The sequence below is a fragment of the Chinchilla lanigera genome, unplaced genomic scaffold (assembly GCF_000276665.1).
Source record: "Chinchilla lanigera isolate Chin_1 unplaced genomic scaffold, ChiLan1.0 scaffold00112, whole genome shotgun sequence".
NCBI lineage: Eukaryota > Metazoa > Chordata > Mammalia > Rodentia > Chinchillidae > Chinchilla > Chinchilla lanigera.
Genome location: NW_004955513.1, coordinates 5,560,536 through 5,582,585, shown reverse-complemented (window position 1 = coordinate 5,582,585; position 22,050 = coordinate 5,560,536). Strand labels below are relative to the sequence as shown.

Below are 22,050 nucleotides of genomic sequence, written 5' to 3'. Positions count from 1 at the left end.
TAAAAGAACCTATTTCAGAGATATCAAAACAGCCCTAGCAAATGAGGGAAAGTTCATTTACACCAAAGAATTCTAGCCACTAGTTTCAGGAAGAACCCCAGAAGTGTAAAGCCTCACTGAAATGACAGCCAGAGGCACCCCTTGGGGAACAGATGAACAAGGTGCCACCCTGGCCTTGTCCTTCCCACAGAGAATATGAGGCCAGGGTGGAGGGCACTGAGGGCCAGGTGACTACACAAGGCACCTGTCAGTCCGCCACTCAGTCCCTCCCCATAGCCAGCTGCAGGAATGGCACTAAGGGCTGATAGAAATACCAACCAGCCCATCACTCAGTCCCTCCCCATAGCCAGCTGCAGGAATGGCGCTAAAGGCTGACAGAAATCCTGTCCAAAAGCTGTTGAAAACCTCTCAGCACAGGCATCTCTCTGATCTGGAGGGAAGAAGCTATGAAAATCCTGAGTCACAGATCAGAACCCAGAATCTGGACTCAGCTCCCTTAACAGGTCATAGGTATGAAAAACTGGAGAAGGGATGGCAGAGAGAATGTTCTTGATTAGAAGAGATGTAAAAGACTTGACACTGGAGGACGACAAACATGATGAATGGACTGACCATGCATGAGGAATTACTTAAAAATACAAAGCTGTTTTTATTCCCACATGTAACATGTGCATTGCTTTTATGTAAGAACATGTGTTTTTCCTAATAGAGATTCACACTGAAACATGTAGTGTTAAAATGGGGTTAGCTTAAAAAAGGTAGCTGAAAACCAGGAGCAGTGAGAAGGCAAGACCAGTGCTGGCAAAGGCCAAGTCTGAGCAATGCATGGAGGGTGAGCCACACTTTCAACTTTCTCATTTGAAAACTTCCTTTAAAAAAAAAAAACAGATGCAAGGTCTCGGTGGGGAGATCAAATATGACAAAGCTGTGGCAAGTAACATTAGTCTTTCAGAGGGGGATTAGGCATCTGTGAGAAGCCTTGCTGGGTGAGAGCCACGGAGGCCACCATCCAGCCTGGGACAAGATGAGCAAAGCAGATGCTGATGTTTTCCTCTGGGGTGCCTTTCAGACTGCAAACCTGGGTACAGCATGTTAAATTCATACGAGAAATAAGCTTCTAAACAGAGATGTGATCCCCTTAGATCTTCCAAACACCACTGTCAAAGCAAGGTAAGGGGAGGACCAGGGATTCTTTATATGTGTGGTCCGAGGACCAGCAGTACAGGTAGAAACTGGAACTTTCTAGGAAGACCTGGTAGATCTACTGAATCAGCAACTCTAGCTATGTCAATAAGCACTGGAGGTGAGAGCCACTGGGCCAATCTCCAAAAGCATCACCCCAAAGCTGGGACACACAGCTGACCTTGACAACAGATCCATTCCTGCTTTTCCCTGGAGCTGTTGATTCAGATGCACCACCTGCCTTTCTGCCCTAACCTGGGAAAGCGAGGAGTTCTGTGTACAAAGTCTCAGGACAACACCCAATCAGCAGGGAGGCTGGGTAAGTTGCTGCTGATGCTAATTCTGCATCCTAAAGATTCAATGATTTAGTTGATGAGAATAGCTTCAGTAACAGAAGAACTAGAAACCTCATTGAAATGACAGCCAGAAGCACTCCTTGGGGAGCAGATGAACAATGTGCCACCTTGGCCTTGTCCTTCCCACAGGAATGTGAGGCCAGGGTGGAGGGCGCTGAGGGCCAGGCGACTATACAAGGCACCTATCAGGCTCATACCAACCAGCCCATCACTCAGTCCCTCCCCACAGCCAGCTGCAGGAATGGTGCTATAAGGGCTGATAGAAATCCTGTCCAAAAGCTGTTGAAAACCTCTCAGCACAGGCATCTCTCTGTTCTGGAGGGAACAAGATGTGAAAATCCTGAGTCACAGATCAGAGGGAAGTGACAGCTCGAGGAACCAATGCTTGGCCCTCTGGGCTAGGATTGTCCTGCCAGGAGCAATAGGGCCAGGTAGCAGTCCATGTGGACTCTTATCTCAAGCTAATTGCTCAAATAGTTCTGTTCACAGCCTACTTGGGTTCCCTGGTTACCAGAGTCTGTGGCTTTACGGGAAGGACTGGGCTTTCTGCACATGACATTTCTGTTCCTGTTTTAAGTTGAAAACAAATTTGCTTACTTCATGATCCACGCTCTCAGTGGCCATGCACTGGTTGTTGGCCAGGGTGGTGATCTCGCGGCTCTTCGGGGTTTCCATCCGGCAGCTGCAGAGAGGCACTTCCTGGAGGCCATCTGTCTCCAGCGTGTCTGGACCATTGGCCAGCCCTAGTCACACAGACAGGCATCAGCTTATGCAACCCTGACCACCAAAGGGCCAACTGAGAGCAATCTATGTCTTTACAGTGACTGTACATGTAGGGAAATATGAGCAACACCATGTACAGCACAGCAGCACTGCTCGAAGGACATACACCTGCACACTGCCCTGCTGCACACTGCCCTGCATAATGTAAGGGTAATGTAAACCTGTCTCCCCATATACCACCAGCTAGTCCCCAAAACGTGTGCTAATCCATGTCCTTGGGGCCCCTGCCATAAGCCAAAGAGAGAAGCCACATCTGCATCAGCAACTCTAAAATCTTGGTTTGTACATACAAAAAGCATTTACTATTTTCCTCACTTGGCTTTGAAAAGCTAAAGCAGAATTCAAAGTAAATCAGTATTTCTGACACAAGTTGGCCTTGAACTCACAGTGATCCTCCTGCCTCAGCCTCCCAAGTGCTGGGATTACAGGCGTGCAACCACCACATCTGGCTAAGCCAGGCCTTCTTGAACCATGACTAGAATGCCACCTGCCCTCACTGGCCAAATTCAATCAACAATCCTAAGGCCTCCGCTGTCCAAATGTTGGCTCTACCACTACCTCTCTTCAGGTCCCAAACTCTACACTTTAAGCACGAGCTTAAAGTGCTGTTTTTTCTTCAAGATGTTGATTCTCTAAATCAAAAGCATGACAGAACATACTAATCACTGACCAATCGGTGCTCATTTATCAAACAAAAATACATTTTAAGAGGCCAGTTTATAAAATGCCATGGGATGTAAAGAAGCTGCTTCAATTGGCCTTCTCCTCCTAACCTCTCTAATTTGGCACTCACCATTCTGGCCCCTGCATTGTTATTTGTTGTCTCGAAAAAAATTTTTAAACTCCTATAGTAATTTACAACTTCATATTTGTAAAATCCATGTGGATGTAAATAGCTATGGGATTTTATACTTTCCCTTGCATAACTTTTCACAGAGGTTTCCCAGAACCATCAGTTACTTTTCACTGACAGAAGTGTTTCAGGTGACACAACAGGGAAAAAGAGAGGGAAAAGTGAGGGCAAATCTCCATGGCCTCTACACAAGAACCTCCAGCAGGAGCCACAGGTGTACCTGTGACTGAAAGGCATGAATGTTTCACCCCACTGCAGAACATCCCTGAGAACTGTGAACTCAGCACCAGCTAAAAACACACTTCCCAACCAGACCCAGGGGCCACCCAAAAGCAGATTCAAATTTACACTGCCTGCTATAATCTTAGACCTGGTTGGGGCAGGGGACATACTTTCATGAGGGACTCTGCACAAAGTGTATCACAGTGGGGAAAACCCTGAGACACAAGTATCAGCAACCTGGTCCTGTGTGCATGCTGTGAGTGACCTGGCAAGCCTACTTTGTGTCATATCTGTTCCATTACCTCTAACTGATGCAATTGATCAAAGTTTCTTTTAATATCCACCAGGGGGCATCAGGTTAATACAGAGGATGAGATCAGCAAACAAAGAACAAGATGGTGGTGCCAGTTACAGCTACAACACTGATCTTCACCTTCCGCTTGGGAGGACAGAATCCCTTTGACACGAAGATCCAGTGAGTCCAGAGAGACTTCCATATACCCAGAGCTGTCTCCTGGAGCCATTTGCTCGGTGCTCCCTGGTGACAACTTACAGGCCTCGGAACCTACACACAGAAAGCACACCATGAGAACCTTGTGGAAGCCACACTCAACCAAAGCTAACTCCCCAGAAAGGGGCTATTTCTACTGAACACATTCAGAATACAAACTGAAATAACCATTACTTAGGCCATCCAGTTTCACTGCTGTTTTTCCCCTGGACATCATTTTGTTAATTCCTCATGTCTACCTCATACAATTGGGTAGCCACTGGACCAAGAAAAACGAGGCACTAACATGTGAATACATATTTCTCTGGAACTTTGCCAGCTAAATAAAACATGATGAAATAATCCAGAAAATAGCTAAATATATGGTATATGTCCTGTAAATCACATTAAAATAAAACATGTTTGAAAGACCAACTGATGTAAGTAGCTAAAGAAACAGCCCAAACATGCAGAGTAGCTGGGGAAATCTGCAGGGGATAAAGGCACTACCATTCTTCCCTCTGTTCTGGCTGTCACCCTGGGATTCCCAGGCAAAGGACAGGCAAAGTGTCTGTGAAAAAGAACATCACTCACTAGAAGGAAATAAAACCTGAATATGCCAAGGAGAAGTACTGCAGATGAGGGCTACAGGGTATGTATGGAGGGGTGTACACAGAGAGATTTCTGTGGCCCCCTCATCCTTGACGACATGGGATGGCAGTAAGTGGGATGTCACTTAAGTCAGCCTGTCCACATTTCCCAGGAGGGCAGACATAAAAAAATTGGGTATTTGAAGTTTTAGGGTGTTTCACTAAGGAAGTTTAAGAAAAGTATTCATTTACAACAAATAATATTTAACACCAGCAAAGGGCAAATGACCATGCTTTACAGTAAAGCTTCTTAATACTGGTCATGAATACTGTTTCAGTGACTGAGAATACTGAACCATTAATACTGAGGCACAGTTCCTGAGTGTTTTAATTCACACTGTATTCTGCACCTAGATCTTAGACAAACAGGAAAAGTCAACCACTTTTGAGAAATCATCAACACATGAAGAACGTGAGAAATCTTTAAGTAATTTTAAACACTTCACATATAGAAATAAAATTCAAACTCCTATGTGAGTAAATATTTAGGCATGCATTTGACAAGTTACAGTCAAGATGACAAAGAGGAAATCTCTATCCTCCAAACATTTAGTCTTAGATCTACAAATGTGCTCTGCCAGCCAACAGTAAACCCATACTGGTATTCTGGGCTCAGTGCATAATCCAAGGTGAAAAGAAAAGGAAACACAACTGAAAGGACAGGACAGTCTCACAGGCATTTGACCTGTGCCTTGAGAAACAGGTTGGCAGTCGTCCCCCCCCCAACAAAAATCAAGCATACAACACATGACTCAGCCATGCCACTCCTAGGTAGTGCCATCCAAGGAAGAGGGCACACCAACATCCACAGCAGCTCCCTCTCTGACAACCCAAGCAGGAAAAGCTCAGGGCCCACCCAATAATGACTCCAATAGACCCAGGAGTCTGGCCCCCCAGACACCAGTCAACACTGGCCCTGTGTCAGGAGGGCAGAAGCACACCTAAAGCAAGAAGAAACAGAGTAAGCGCTGCAGCTCTGTGGTAGAATGAAGGTAAGTAAATGGAACAGACTGGAAAGCACAGCAACAGCCCACACTCTGACTGTCAACAAACGTGACTAAACAGGGAAAGAAGAGTCAGCTCAACCAATAAGCCAATGAACTGCCGGTCTCAGGAGGGAAGCTTATCTTTGCCTCTGGCTGCACTCAAACACTTCCCCCAAATGTACCAAGGACTATGTGCACACGCCGTGAGTGAAAAACTTCACAAGAAATGCGGAACAAAACCTTGGTGACCTGGCTTGGTCAAAGATTTCTTTCACTGTGTAATTCAGGCTGGCCTTGAGTTCACTGTGAGGCCCAGGCTGCCCTCAAACTTGAAGTGATCTCCCTGCCTCAGCCTCTTCAAGTGCTGGGATTATAGGTGTGCACCACCACACCTGGTGGTTAAACATTTCTTCAAGCCCAAAAAACAAGACTCATAAAAAAAAATTCATAAATTAAACTTCAACAAAAAATTTTAACTGTCATTCTTACCCTAAACATACCATTAAAAAAAGGGGGGGGGATATATACTTCAGTGTCACAAGTGCCTGCCTGGCAAGCACAAGGTCCTGAGTTTGATTCCCCGTACTAAAAAAATATTTTTTAAATAAATAGATAAATAAACATACCATTAGCAAAGTGAAGAGACTGGCCACAGACTACTTATAAACATAGGCAAGCATCCATCTGATTAGACTTGAATACAGAATATTTAATGAGCCCTTACAACTTAATGAGAAGACAAACCCTTGACTGAAGTGAGCAAAAGAAGATACAACACACTTCAGAAAGGAAAAACACAAAAGCAAAGAAAAAGCACAACCTCATTATTCATAAAATACAAGCAAACTGAAACTATACAGAGACACCACTGTCCAGCCTTGGAACCCACTGAACTTCAGAGGAAAGCCAGAGATGGTGGGTTGCACACACCTGTAATCCCACAACTTGAGAGCCTTGGGGAAGAGGATTGCTGTGAGTTCGAGGCCAGCCTGGGGCATATAGTGAGTTGAAAGTCAGTCTGAACTATGTAGCAAGACCCTGTCTCACAAAAACAAAAGCAAACAAAAAGAAAACGTAACAGGACAGGCCTAACAAGCACTGGTAAGGACAAAAGGGAGCTGATCTCACAGTGCTGCATGGGAACAGAAAGCAGGACCTGTGCCTTGAGAAACAGGTTGGCAGTCGTCCCCCCGCCCAACAAAAATCAAGCATACAACACATGACTCAGCCATGCCACTCCTAGGTAGTGCCATCCAAGGAAGAGGGCACACCAACATCCACAGCAGCTCCCTCTCTGACAACCCAAGCAGGAAAAGCCCAGGGCCCACCCACAGCTGGTGGTGAGCCAGCCACATACGTCATGGCCACATGATGGGACACTTCTGAGCAATGGACAGGAACCAGCCTGACAATGAAACTCCAAGGAATCAGAGGAAAGGAGAGTCCATGTTGAACCAGTCCATTCACAAAGAACTCTACAAAGTGCTAACTACCCACAGAAATGAAGCAGATCAAGACTGCCTGGGGCAGGGAAGGGATGGCAGTAGAAGGCAGAGGCTCTTGAGGTATGGTTATACATCTCTTATATGGTATGGTTATACAACTCACTATATACCCCAGGCTGGCTTCTTATATGGTATGGTTATACATCTCTTAACTCATGAACTGTGCCAAGTCCACCTCAATGGACCTGTAAAAGAAATGACCCTTGACACATGAGCCATTTAACCCCTTCTAACTTGAAGGGTCATTCCCTTCCTTGCATTCACCTTAACAAATTACATCCAGAACAGGAAATGCCAATCCAAGGCCTAAAAGCCACGTGGCCACAGACCTCATCCCTCCATGCAGCCTAGGAATGTTTACCAGTCACAGACTGCTAGTCACCCTGGACAAGTGTTCAGCATGAGGCCAGGATCAACTACATTAATCAGAAGGAAACCAGTAGAGTGTCACTTTAAACACCTGTTAATAATGGACCCTCTTCAAGCCCTAGATTGGTCTCTGAGCCCCACAGTCCTCTGCACTTACCTAGTGTACCACTTGGCTTTTTTCTACTCCTCCGCCTTCTTTTCCGAGCTGGCTTGATCCAAGGGCTGTCAGCCTTTCCTCTCCTCTTGAGAAATCTCTTCTTGGTGCTGGATTCAGAACTCTGGAGGACCAAAGGGCAGGTACGTCAGAAGCAAAGCAGGGGACGCTCTTGAGAGCAAAAAGGACTAGGAGTTGTTTGCCTGCAAAATAAAATACTTGCTTATCTTGATTCTTTCTCTAAATGATTCACTTCACTTCTAAACATTTCTCTGGGTCACATTCTAAAGCTACCCAGGCTGTTCCTTAACCATGTCTCTAAACTCAGTCCTATTGAAGGTAAAAGAGCCAAGAAAATTAAGTGGAGTTTGTAACTTTTGTTTGTGTTTGACACAAAAGAATACATTGGAAAATTATACTCAGGAACTAAGTAAATAAGTGCAGAAAGAGATTTCACTTTTAATCACATTATGCATTTGTCTTGCTCATTAGGAAAGAAGTAATCAATGCTCACTGTGCCCTAAAATCCATGCCACACCAATTCTCTACATGGAGAACATGGGAAGAAGCTGTAAACAATACTATAAGGTATCTGCAAGAATCACACCTGACACCTGGCATGCTCTCCTAGGCCCAGCTCGTGCTAGAGAGGGACAGGCAAGCTGACAGAGCAGAAAAGTATCAGGGCACGCATCACACATACACATGCACAGGATGCTGTGCTTGACACATGGAAAGATGCACAGCATACCAGCCACTCAGATCAGACCATGTCCTGCCAGGGCCCAGTACATGGCCTTGGGGTTGGTGCGTAGGTCTGTGCAGGTGTCCCCAAGGGACAGTGCTGGGGAACCATCTTCAGCACACAAGCCTGCACTATCCAGTGCCTGTCCCTACAAACCCAGAAAAATTTTGTGGGGAGAGGGAAAGTTCTAAATCTGCTATACACAAAGTTTGCCATTGCCTCGACCCTGTTCCCTCTACCACCCTAAGAAACAAGGTATCCCTACAAGACCTAACATAAAAGTGTCTGGTGTTTCCTAGTATCTTTCACCAGGTGGCAAGCTGGCACCAAGGGCTACCTTCTCCCTGTCCAGACTAGTTCCTGGCCTCAGGTCTTCTCCCCACAGCACAGAGCCTTCCTTCTGGAACTCACAGGCCATTCATCTCCTCCACTCAATGCTCTCACAGAGGGTTCCTGATGCCTCACCCTGACTTGGTTTTGTCATGCTTCCTGGTTTCTAGGCTCCATGCTCCCACAGACTCTCGGGCCCCATATCTGTCCCTCAGCTGCCCCGCATAAGAGACCTCAGCATAGGCACAGCAAGACCCTACCTTTCACATCCCTGACTCTGGCAGCTCAGTCCATTCCACCTCAAAGCCCACGAGTCCGCCCACAGCAGTCACTCCATCCACACTCGCCTCATGCATGATACACTAGCAAGTGGGACCACACCCTTCCCTCAGAGCCTTACACTAGGCAGCCCTGGGTCATGCCTGCCTGGCCTACTGCTGTACCTAGGGCAGGATCACCCAACCTGTTTGCTCAGCCCTCAGCTGTGACCAGACCCGTGCCAAGATTACCAGGTCAGACTCGTCTCCACCATCCTCATCCTCTCCAGTGTCGGCAGATTCCTGTTCCTCCTCCGACTCGCCATCCATCTGGGCGGCCACATGTCCAGGGTAACCAAACCAAAAAAAACAAAACAAAACAAAACAAACACTTAGCTCCTTTAGTGTAGACCAACAGATCCGACACAGTGTTTAAACCACACTGATGGTATGTGCTAGAGACAGGTGAATGGTGTGGGGCACCGTCACTGGACTGCCTTGCCTAGCCAACCCTGGCGAAGTAGGATGGGTTGGAGGTCCAGACAGAGAATGAGACACACATACCCTGCTTTTCTGCTCCTGCTCCCCAACAGGATTCCCCATCCCAGACAGGCTTCCTCCTTGGCAATGTTGCCAGACCGTGACAGGAAGAGGACTCTTACGTGCATTCAAACTCACCCAGTGGGCCCTGGAAGTTACTATGCTAACAAGGACAGCACACTCAAGGAAGGACAGGTGTCAGTAAAAAGTAACAAAGTACACATAGCAAAAACATTCTCACAGGCCACAAAGCAATACCCAAGCTATGTCCACCCACGTAAGAGCCCAGTTCACCCTTCCCGCAATCAGCTCTACTATGGCACCCCCAGCCCAGCCCCCACAGTGGGCCGGCTGCCCTGTCTGTCTAGGAGGAGGCAACAGACACACTTCTTTCTATGAACTAACTCTTTAATCACAAATACACTTTGGAGTTCTTTCCACATTAGAATGAGACATCTTGTTTTTTGTGCTGTATTTATCTTTTCTATCTACAACAGTAATGCACAAAGACATGTTCAGTGCCAAAAGCACTGAAACATGCACACTTCCCTTCCTGCCCTCGCCTGCCCATCTGGATCTGTAGGGTGCACACCCCGTCACTCCACTACTCCCTGCACTCCTTGCACTCTTCGCATCTGAGCCATGCTTTGTTTATACAAGCCATGATCCTCAGAATAAACTCACAGACTCAGACAAATGGGGGGCTCCTTAGTCAAAGGGCAAAACAGCTCCAGTGGGAACTTCCCAATAACACCCATAGAGGCACCCACTCTTCCACGGTCTTGGGTCCCACTTTCCCTATGACGGGAACAACTGAGTATTTGTTGTAATGTCCACGACTCGTCTATTTCTCTGTTAGGTCTTGTACGACCTCATCCTCAGTTAATTTCCAACTCAGTCTGCTTTCTTATTGTAGTGGCTACACTCAGGATAGAAACCTTTAGCTGTTAAATACACTATCTATATTTTTCCTATCAAGATTTTTGGGCTTTGCTTCTGATTCTCACATTATCTATTCATCTGCTTCTTGTCCTAAAAGGCCTTTCCCACTCCTGATCAGAAAACCAGTTTCTAACACTTTCTTCCACAGTTTGGTTATTCTGTGTAAACACTAAATCCTCTGAAATTCTTTTTAAAGTAATAGCTTTAGGAAGATATAATTTACCTACTCTACACCTGACCCTTTAAAGTGTACAATTCAGTAGGGTTTGTTGTTTTTTGTTTTTTGGGTTTTTTTTAACCATAACCAGTGTGATGCAACCACTATCTAACTTTAGAATGGAGTTTACTTTTTTGTTTGTTTGTTTGTTTTTTTCCAGTAACGGGAATCGAACTTAGGACCTTGTGCTTGCCAGGCATGCGAGTTTACATTCACTATACACCAAGATGTAAGCATTGGCCTCTATTTTCCAGTGAAAAATCAAGTCAGTTGTTCCAGTAACATTTACTGAAAAGTTCACGACACCTTGATACTAATTTAAAACCCTTCTCTTACAAAAACAAACAAACAAAGCCTGTCTCTTTTATACACACAGGTCTGCCATGGAAGCCTGGGAGCCTCACTCACATGTCTTCACCCTGACATGCAGGTGGTTCCCCTGGTGACATCTGTTGTGCTCTCGCCTCCTGACTCCTCAGAGTCAAGGGTCTCTACAGCCTACAGAGTCAGCAGCCTTGCAGAAGGTTCTACTTGGACTTTGGTGGAAATTTCTGAACTTATGGGGGACACAATGCATATTCCCATTCAAACAAAAGACAGGTTTTTCCATGAACATGTATCTCTTCTCAACCTCTTTCAACCAACTTCTACTATTTCCCTTATAAAGAGAAGATCATTTTTGTTAAAAGTTATTCCTGCATTGCTCACTCTTCACTATTATCTGGACATCCATGTTTTTTTTACTTAGAAAAGTCTTTTTTAAAAATCTCTAGGTATTTGATTGTATTGATGATGATAACATCACATTTTCTAAGTGATTATTCTAGCTACACGTGAAAATGACTGGTTTTCAAATCTTGATCCTGTGAAATCCAGCTCAAAGTAGCTGTGGTAATTTTTGGCTGATTTTCCTGGGTTTTCAGATGGATAATAACATTCTCAGTGAACTCTTCTCTTCTGTCCTTTTAAATATTAATGTTTCTTTCTGACTCTTCTCTTATAGCATCAGACAGAACAGTCAACACCACTGTGCTCATGTAAGAAATGAAAGCAGCAACCTTGTTCTCATTTTATGACTGATGACAGTAGTACTTCGAATTTTACCATTACATATAAACTTTTTTTGTAGGAGTCTGACTGTTTTAGTCAGCTTTAATTCTGACTGTTCTTTTTGTTTGTTTGGTTTTTGGTTTTGGGGTTTCCTTTGGTTTTTTAAGGCAGGGTCTTCTTCTGTAGTTGAAGCTGGCCTTGAACTCCCTCTGTAGCCCAGGCTGGCCTCGAACTCACCGTGATCCTCCTGCCTCAGGCTCCCGAGTGCTGGAATTACAAGTGTACCACCACAACCAGCTATGAGTGTTCTTTTAACTCACTGGGCAGTGTTTTATTTTAAACAAGACTAAGCATTGAAACTACCTTAACTCTACCCCTTCCCAAAACTCCAGCAAAGGGATTATAAAGGAGGGAATGAAGGTTAGCTTGTAAGGTGCCACGTGGTAAATGTACACATGTCAGTTCTACAGAAAGCATAAGCTGAGATGCCAAGTAAATAGAAGAAAGAAGGACAACAGCTGACATGGACTAAATAAGTAAGGGAGCGGAGTCTGGTGTAGTTGAAACCTGTGCGGGGGGGAGGGGGGGGAAGGCAAGCAAGCAGACATATGGCTCCTGCACCTGTCCTGGGGATGCTGGCAGGAGATCCAAAGCTGACCCTGCCAAGTGCCAGCCATCCTTGCCAGTCCTCAACTATGGGACACAACTCTGTTCACCACGCCCAGCTACAGATGCAGGGCAAGGCAAGGGCCTAGCTCTCCCCTGACCAGCACCCAGAATGACTACTGCACCTAAGCCATCATGGTTTTTGCAATGAGCCTCCAAGCCACAGTAAAAGAAGACATCATGGTAACCAGCATTTCCAGACCAAACAATACCTACAAAATGGTTTTCCAAAAGCACAAGCAACGTGATAGGTGAGTGACTGAGATGTGAATAGGCACTTCACCAAATTATCCATGTGGTAAAGATACTGAAAAGTATTCAATTTTCTTGACACTCAAAGAAGTGCAAATTAAAAATAAAATGAATGCATACTCTTATGCTCGGCAGATGGGCAGGTATGACCCTGGCAGGTCAGCATAGCAGACAGAGTGCTTATAGACAGCTAGCAGGAATGTAAACTGGCACACCAGTGTGGCAGTGTCTGTGGTTTAACACTGGCATGGAGACTTCCACCTTGTGTGCTTCAAGGAATCAGCCATGCACGGGGATACTAATGGCATTGACACTGGGAGCTCGGCGTGGTGGCACACGGCGTAATCCCAGCACTTGGGAGGCTGAGGCAGAAGGATCACTGCATGTTCCAGACCAGCCTAGGCTACAAAGTGAGCTCAAGGCCAGCCTGAACTACAGAGCGAGACCCTGTCTCAAAACGAAAAAAAAAAAAGACACTGGGAATGGTGCCAACAGAAACTACCAATGTGCCCACCAAAAGTGAGATGGACATGCAAGACAGGAGAGAATTACAAAGGAATACTGTATCATGGTTGTTCTCAAGACATTCTGGTCTCAGGATGTACTCTGAAAAAATTACTGAAAATCATTAATAGTTTTGGTTAATACGGGTTATACTGAAGACATTTACTGTAGCAGAAATACAGGATGAGAATATTCAAACCACAACATAGTCCCTCCTGTGAAGGAGACTGGGAGACAGACAATATCTCAGCATTGTTATGGTTAACAGTTCTGATCCTGGTGACCCAGAAACTCTCACCCAGTCCACGCAGAAAACTCCTACTCTGCAACAATAAAGATTAACAAATAATATAAAAAGCCCAAACATACTGAAACTGAACCAAACGATTCCACAGTGGTAGCATTCAGGTGACAGTCACTTTTAGGAGAGGCAGGAGGCTTCACAAGGGCAGGTGAAACTCAAGGGTCTGACCTGGGTGAGCTCATATAAGGACAGTGTTCTTTTATCATTGCCCAACTATACATTCATTTTTATGTTTAACTGTAAAATAATCCCCCAAATTTAAAGAACATAAAGCTGAACTTTATAAAATAACTTTCTTTCTTTCTTTATTGCTTTAGGATGGAATCCTGCTTTATGCTGCCCAAGCTGGCCTTGACCTTGACCGGGCTCCAGTGAGCCTCCTGCCTTGCTCTCATAAGTAACCAGACCACAGGTACATATCACTATACCCAGCTTAAAGTACTTCATGAACATACACATAGTTTTTCACATTTAATTTCCTAATTTAGTAAATCTTATTGACAGATTTCTAGTAATGAATCAATATCCTACTGGAATAAGGCCCACCTAGTCCCTTGTAATCATTATTTGAGGGAGAAGGGTTGAGACAAGGTCTTACTATGCCGTTCAGGCTGGCTTTGAATTCACTATGTAGCCTAGGCTGGCCCTGAACTCCCAGTGATCCTCCAGCCTCATCCTCCTGAATGCGGGGAGTGCTGGGATTACAGGCACATGCCACCATGCCCAGTAAGTCATTATTATTTTACTACATAGTTGCATTTGACTATTGTTTCATATAGGACTTTTGTATTTAGGATCTTAAGTGATTTCAGCCCACAGCTTAACCTCACATTTGTTCAGCTTCTGTATCTTGCTTCTCTGGTTGGCTTGAAAGTTAGTTATTTTTTATTTTATAAATATTCAGAGTTATGGTTACTCAGTGTCTATATCCTCTCTGAAAGATGTGAATCTCAGACAGAATCCAGAAATATATAAATTCACATGCCATTTGGTATGTATAGGATTCACCTGGCATTTTAAATTAGCTGGAGAAGGAATACCAGGCAAGAGGTAGAGTAGAAACTGACTCGGCCACTCAGAGAAATCCCAACACCCCTGCCTCACATTTTACCTTGAAAATTCTGAGACAAAATTTATATACCATAAAACTCACCCACTTTGAGAATGTCTACCTCATTTTTTATCATGAAATGAATTCTATATGAATCAAATATTTATACAGAAAGAATGAAATCAAAGAAGTATAGAAGACAGCTTGTGTCCATTTATGAAAAATCAGCAGTAAGGCAGGTGGGTTCATGGTAATTAGAACACAGAACCCTGAAGTTAGAACACACCAGTGCCTTTGAGGTCTGACACTATAGACCAGGCCAAACACCAGCAGGTGGGGAACATCAAGCCGACAGATCAACTCCAGGCTCATACAATGCTCCTGGGAGCCCATCTATAAATGATGTATAGCCAGCAGAAAAGCAGGCAAAGGACAGAGTGGGGAACTTACAGAACAACAAATGCCAATGGCTACTAAACATGAGAAATTGCTGTGGGTCTCACTCATAATTTAACAGTAAAATAAAGAAATTCCCACCATATATATCCTGAGAAAGTGAGAAAAACCACAGTCAGGTTTCTGCAGGTAGGAGAGCAGGAACTGCATGCGTGATCTGACATCAAAATTCAAAGTTTTAAAACTGGATATGGTGACACACACCTGTAATCCCAGAACTCAGGAAGCTGAGGCAGGAGAATCATGAACTTGAGAAGGCCAGGCTAGGGTACAAAGCCAGCCTAGTCTACATAGCAAGATGCTCTCTCAACAACAAAAACATGCTGATAACTTTTATTACCCATGAGTATATTCAACAAGGTCTGCTATAAAATGTCCCTGAAGTATTACAAAATTGCCTATTACAAAAGAAAAAGTCACAGAAAGGAGTAAATGCAGCCACAGAAATGATGATTTGTACCGCACGTGGAGGTGCACACCTGTAATCCCAGCACTTGGGAGGCTGAGGCAGGAGGATTGTTGTGAGTTTGAGGCCAGCTTGGGCTACACAGCAAGACCCTGTCTTAAAAAAAGAAAACAAAAAACAACACCAGAAATGATGATCTGTGCTGAAGAGTGGGGGAAAAGAGATGACTGCCACTCTGGAATAGGTTCCTCCTTGTTCTTAAAATAACGGATGAGACAAAAGGCTTCCCAAATGGCTGTCCTGCCTGGAAGGGGAGGATTGCAAGTACACAGAGGATTACCTGGACAATGGAATTATAATGCTATTTGTTTTCTTCCTTATACTCTCTATCTCAAAAGAAAACTAATGTTTTAAATAAATAAAACTTTAAAATACTTTATCTAATGTCAACATTTTCCATCAAATTTATTTTGAATAATTAAGAGTTGAGGGTAACATTTTGTTTATGTTTTTTTTTGAGACAGGGTCTCACTATGTTGCCCAGGTTGGCCTCAAAATTGTGGGGATTGAGTGTCAGAACTCAAAGACTCCCACCTCAGTCTCCTACATACTGGCATTACAGGTGTGCACCACCATGCCCAGCTAACATTTTAAAAATTTGCTTCAAAGCCTGTAAAAACAGGTACCCACACAGCACAAACCCTACTGAACGTACAAAAGTTAAACAACAGGATTATAATTTTCAAACAAATCAATGAACAGCATCCCCAGGAACTTCTAATTCTAACAGTTTAGAATAACTAAATTCTAACAGTTTAGAATAACTAACGTAAAGATGGTTCTAAGTTTCCTCAAAAAAGTCTGACACGTTTGGACAATAAACCACAAATACGTTAGCACGACTCTTAGCCTCCCATTGTTCTTCCCTGTCAAACATGACACTTCTAATTTATCCCTCTCGAAAGAGTATACATTTACGCTTAAACTTTAAAGCCCACTCAGAAAGTTATTTCTGAGAACTTTATGCTTTCCTGAGATGTTGGGGCCAATGTATAGGCCCAGGAGCAGCTTCAGAGCCCTAGGGCAACTGCTGATGGTGCCAGGCCTGCTGGAGGAACAGGAAGCTGAGGCAGGGCAAGGCTCACCCTTAGACAGGGTGGGCTGTCTGTGCAGAGTGCCCTGATACGGGGACACACAGAGGAGTTTCCACAACTGCACAAGCAGCCACAGGCCACAGAGCACCCTGGACACACATCTGCAAGGGAAGGGCAGAGGCCCTGACCTGCACTAGTACAGCAGCTCCTCCATGAACCCACTCAAGGATACAATGAGGCAAGCATGGTCAAACACAACCAGCCATAGGAGGGGCATAGCAGGACATCAGTTATCTTTGGGTTTGTTTTGTTTTGGGCAGTACTGGAGATTGAACCCAGCACTCCTACACTGAGCTACATCACCTGCCCCGTTTTTACCTTTTATTTCAAGGTAGGCTCTTACTATGTTGTTAAATTGTCCAGGCTAGGCTATTTATTTATTTATGAGACAAAGTCTCACAATGTAGTTCAGGCTGGCCTGGAACTCATGGCTATCCTGCCTCAGCTTCCCATGTGCTGGAATTACAGATGTGTGCCACCACGCCCGGCTCCAGGCTACACAATCTAAAGACAATCATTCTGCAATCATCTTGCCTCAGCCTCCCAAAGTGCTGGGATTACAGGTGTCACCACCATGCCCAGCAAATACTTTGGGTTACTAATATTCTTATGCCTGCCAACCTGGAGCTTAAGAGCATGCAGTGCTTACACCAATGATGCTACATAGGAAGATAACCACTCCTAAGGTGAAAATAAGCTAGTAACTCTAGAGAAAAACACAAAAGTCCAAGTCAAAGTAAATAGGAAAGAGAAAAAAAACCTAAAAAACAAGAAGTTTCCTCAGAGCCTAGGAATAACTCTCAGGACCTGCAGTCAACTCTGTGATTCCCTTCACCTGAGCCCCCACCCAAGAAACTGTGGTCCTACCTTTGGGGCACGGTCACTCTCGGACATGCTCTCTTTAGAGGTTCTGCTGTCCTCCGTGGGGAACACAGCAGCCTGCTCAGCTCCATGGTCCTCGTCCTCCTCGAGCTCATCCGAGTCATCCTCATCCGAGTCTATCTCCAAGCTCTCCCCATTCACATGCAGAGTGCTGTCGCCCAAGGCCTTCTCACCCTGGAACACAGCAGGCGCACAACCCAAGGAGGGCCTCTGCACATCCCCTTCTGCTGTGAGCCTCAGATGATGGGAGGTGCAGGAGCCTGCTAGGGCCAGAGAGGCAGCGAGCAGTACCCAGCACCTGAGAAGAGTCAAGCGGGTGCTAGAGCAGGGGCATGGTAGTCTCCAAAGGCCACCTGGACTCAGGCTGTGCCTTACAGCAGAGGTATCAAGAGCTCTGGCTCCTTCACAAGGACCAAACTCATCAGATTACTGATGATCACACAGGATGTTCGTCAGCCAAAATAGGCCCAGACAGAGACGTACTAAACAAGCATCACGGCAAACAGCTCACACATTGTTCTTACCTTGGAGCCCACAGTGGAATGAGTTAAACTCTTAAACATCTCAATCACCGTCCTCTGCTTTAATACTTTGGTCTTTTTCTTAGGAACCAGGCTATAGGTTCCCATTCTTCGTTTTTTCTTCCGAGATACTGCAGCTGCTAAAACAAAAGGCAAGCAAGCTAAAAAAAAAAAAAAAAAAAAAAAAAAAAAAAAATCCAAAAGGGGACAGAGAGGAAAAGAAATACAATTCAACTGTTTTCAGAGGTTGGAAACAATTTACAAAATCTGCTTACTAAAATTATCGACATACTCCGCCCTCTCAGATACACTTTTGTGGGCATCAGTACAAGGTTGATAGGTTTCCCTCACTTGTTATCAACTGCAGAGGAAGTAAAACACCTCCAAGATCACTTTTCATGCAGAACAACACAACAGGCAGTAAACCTGAAACTATTAGAAGGTCTTGAGACACTGCATACCCAGACTCTTTGCCTCAGGCATGAGAAACTCTGCCCAAGAAGTCTTCTCACCCTATCAAATGCCCCACACTGTGTGCTGCAGAAAGAACACAGGGCTGAGAAGGAAGAGACGAGCATCACAACCCCACTTGGGGCAGCCAGGCCAGTCCACTCATCCTAAGACACTGTGATCTCTCTCTGCAGTGAGGAATAGGTACCCTGCCTCTACACATAATCATTTGTAGAGCTCTATGGCCCATGGAGAACCCTCACCCAACAACCCGAGAATAAGGGGGAAAGGTCCCTGTCATACTGTCCAGCTCACTGTGAACATTCAATTTTAGGGCTCAGGCAGTTGTTTTCAACATGAGGAAATCCAGTAGGGGTAGGACTCTAGACACCTTATTAGACAAAGCAGCTTCAGTGAAGGGGTTTTTCTGAGACAAGATCTCACCTGGTAGTGCAGGCTGGCCTTAAACTCACTATGTAGCCCTGGCTGGCCTCAAATTCACAGCAATCCTGCCTCAGCTTCCGAGGTGCTGGGATTACAGGGGTGCAGTACCATGCCCAGGTGAAGGATTTTATGTAATGAGAATTTGAGCCGTTTTGATTTAACTCCAAGTTTAAAAAAAAAAAGATCCAGGGCTGGGGATTTAGCTCAGCGGCAAAGGCGCCTGCCTGGCAAGTGCAAGGTCGTGAGTTCGGTTCCTGGTACTGGAGAAAAAAAGCCAAAAAAAAAAAAAAAGATCCAAAACCATTGCTTTAGCACAGAGTGCAAGGAAAACATAAATGTTTTAGTTATAATATAGAAAGCTGGAAGAACACTCAGGTATGGCCCAACCAAAGCTCAGGCTACCACACATCCCTGGGGTGCTGGGGCCAGGGAAGCATGACACCAGCATGAAACAGTGGCCCCATACACTCTGCAGCCCGCTTCCTGAGGTAGATGCCACAGCACAGGTCCTCAGAGAAGTACAGCTCCACTATCAACGGCTGGACATCTGACAGGTCTACAGCACATCTACCCTAAGCAGCACTCATCCCTGGCTCCCCAGCGACACTGCATTTGCCATCATCACCAGCTTGACATCTTGATTGTTTCTGTCTTGCAGGATATGAGGAGCAAACTGGTGTTCTGATAACTTTTAAGTCTCTCAGTTTTAAAAACATACAGTTAGGCCTCCATATCCATAGTTTCTACAGCCACAGATTCAATCATCCACAGACTGAATATCTGAGTGCTGGGAATGTAGCTCAGTGGTAGAGCACTTGCCTAGGTTGTACAAAGTCATAGGTTCAATCCCCAAGGCTACCCAAATATAAAAATAAAAAAGAAAGCAAGTATTTGGGAAAAAAAAATTGCACCCAGAATATATACAAATTCTTCCTTGTCATTTCCTAAACAACATGGTACAACATCTATAGACAGTACTTTCATTGCATTAAGTGCTTCAGGCAGCATGATTTTCAGGCTACACAAGTGTGTGCAGGACTTGTGAAAATACTGTGTCATATTATACAAGGGACTTAAACATCCATGAATTTGGGTAACCACAGGGAGAGCCAGTGCTGCTGACACCAATCCCTCATGGATACTAAGGGACAACCAGGTATAACTTCACAGTAGATATTTGTTCTTCACTTGTCACAGTAACCCACGGTAACCAATGAACAGTCCGGGGCATGCTGCCTGCTTCATGAACAGTCTTTGTTGGTACACAGCCACGCTCATCTTGCACAGGTAGTGGCTACTCTCAGGCTTGGCTCCCACGTGGAAATCTCTACTGCCCGACAACCCAAAGGTACGTACCACCTGCCTGTTCATAGAAACAGTCTGCTGACTTCCAGTGGCCTGCAGAGTGAAGGCAAGAGAGACAAACGCACCTAGCAACAGGGTCAGGGAGTCTGCTGGAACCAAGAACAGGGACATTCTGATGGTCCTTAACAGGCTGACATGTGGCAAACAAATGTTAACACCACAATGCATGGGGCTCCAGGCCAGCATGGAAATGACTGCAATGTCTACAAACAGGTGCTTCTGTAGCCCTGTTATTTCCTCCTGCAGACTGCAGGAAAAAGGGTCTAGGGAGCAGAACCCAATGCTGTGCCCTGCCATGCAGAGCTACCTTCTTCCCTTCCTGTCCAACAAGCCCAGGGAGGGTCCAGACCCCTCCAGCTCTACCTGGTCACATAGGCAGCCAAACACCCACGGGCACCTGCCAAGGCAGACAGCCTCCTCCTCAGAGTGGTCCAAGGATGCCACAAGGTGCTAGGGAGGGACGCCCTCAGGGTTCCTCTGCAGCACAGCCATCTCCACAACTGCCACTTAGGGATGGAAGTAAGAATCGATCTTGGAAGTAAGTTCTTCTCTCCCTTTTTTGTTTGTGGTGGTGGAAAAATACACACAAAAGGTACCATCTTATGCATTAAGTATACATTCATAATGTTGTACAACATCACTCTATCCAACTCCATAACTTCATGTCAAATTGAAACTGTCCCCATGAAACACTAACTTCTCCTTCCTGGCTCCCCTAGTGGCTAGCAACCTACCTTCTATGATTTCCTCTACTCTAGGGACTTCATATATGCATGGAATTGCAGTTTGCCCTGGATGACTAACTTACGTCATTGAACAGAATGTCCTCAAGGTTCAATCCCACTATAATGGTAAAGGTGAACAATAAGCCACATTCAGCTTTACATTCATCCATCAGTGGAAGTTGGGCTGCTTCCACCTTTTGGCTATTGTGATGTTGCTTCTACAAATATGAAGACTAACTCTTTAAGACCCTGCTTTCAATTCTTTGGTGTATATATTCAGAGCAGAATTGTTAGATCACATGGTAATCCTGCATTTAATTTTTTGTTCTCCAACTGGCTGTGTCATTTTATATTCCCACACACAGTGCACAAGGGTTTCGGTTTCTCCATATCCTGGCCAACGCATTATTTTACAGGGTTTTTTTGGTGTTTTATTTTGTTTTTGGTAGTAGCTACCCTAATGGGTATGAGGTAGAATCTCACTGTAGTTTTGATCTGCATTTCTCCCATGATTAGTCATGTTAAGGATAACTTCATCTGTTTAGCGGCCATTTGTACATCATCTGCAAAGAAATGTTTATAAAGACAAAAATATCTTCATCCAGACTTTATAAATAAAACCCCGACTGCACAGGAAATATCACAAAAAATCAACAACTGGGACCTCACCTTAGTAAAAAGCTTCTGCACAAAGCAAGAGAAACCAACAGAGTGAAGAGGCAACCCACAATATGGGAAAAAATGTTGGCCAGCTGTTCCTCAGGTAAAGGATTACTATCCAGAACATGTAAAGAACTCAAAAATAGTAGACCTCCCAAATTTAAAGACCCAATCCAAAAATGGGCATCTGAAATGAATACACACTTCTCAGATAAAGAAATATAAACAGCAAATAAACATATGGAAAATGTTCAACATCACTGGTCATTCACGAGACACAAATTTAAACAACACAGACTCCATCTCATCCTGGAAAGAACGGCTATTAGAAAATCGAACAATAACAAGCGCTGGAGGGGCTCTGGGGAAAAAGGAACCCTTCTCCACTGTTGGTGGGAATGTAGACTGGTGCAACCACTGTGGAAATCAGAGTGGAGATTCCTCAAGGATTGGAGGTCCCATTGGACTCAGCCATCCCTTCTGGGAATCTTCCCAGAAGAACTGAAAACATCCTCCCACAGCGATATATGTGCACCCATGTTTATAGCGGCACAATTTGTAATGGCTAGATCTTGGAAA

General features: G+C 44.8%; 1 protein-coding gene across 9 annotated transcripts in view; it reads right to left on the bottom strand.

Annotated features, from left to right (window-relative positions):
• Positions 1–22,050, bottom strand: part of Ehmt1 (euchromatic histone-lysine N-methyltransferase 1) — a 151,114-nt gene that overhangs the window by 59,974 nt on the left and 69,090 nt on the right. For 7 of the 9 annotated variants that reach the window (XM_005408627.2, XM_005408628.2, XM_005408624.2 and 4 more), the window contains exons 5-10: positions 17,831–17,988; positions 17,292–17,480; positions 9,135–9,212; positions 7,554–7,674; positions 3,830–3,961; positions 2,136–2,281 (exon numbers count right to left, since the gene is read on the bottom strand). In XM_005408627.2, coding sequence (XP_005408684.1) covers positions 2,136–2,281; positions 3,830–3,961; positions 7,554–7,674; positions 9,135–9,212; positions 17,292–17,480; positions 17,831–17,988 — 824 coding nt within the window. The remainder of the gene's footprint in view (positions 1–2,135; positions 2,282–3,829; positions 3,962–7,553; positions 7,675–9,134; positions 9,213–17,291; positions 17,481–17,830; positions 17,989–22,050) is intronic. The other 2 variants (XM_005408626.2, XM_005408630.2) reach the window with 1 other exon arrangement.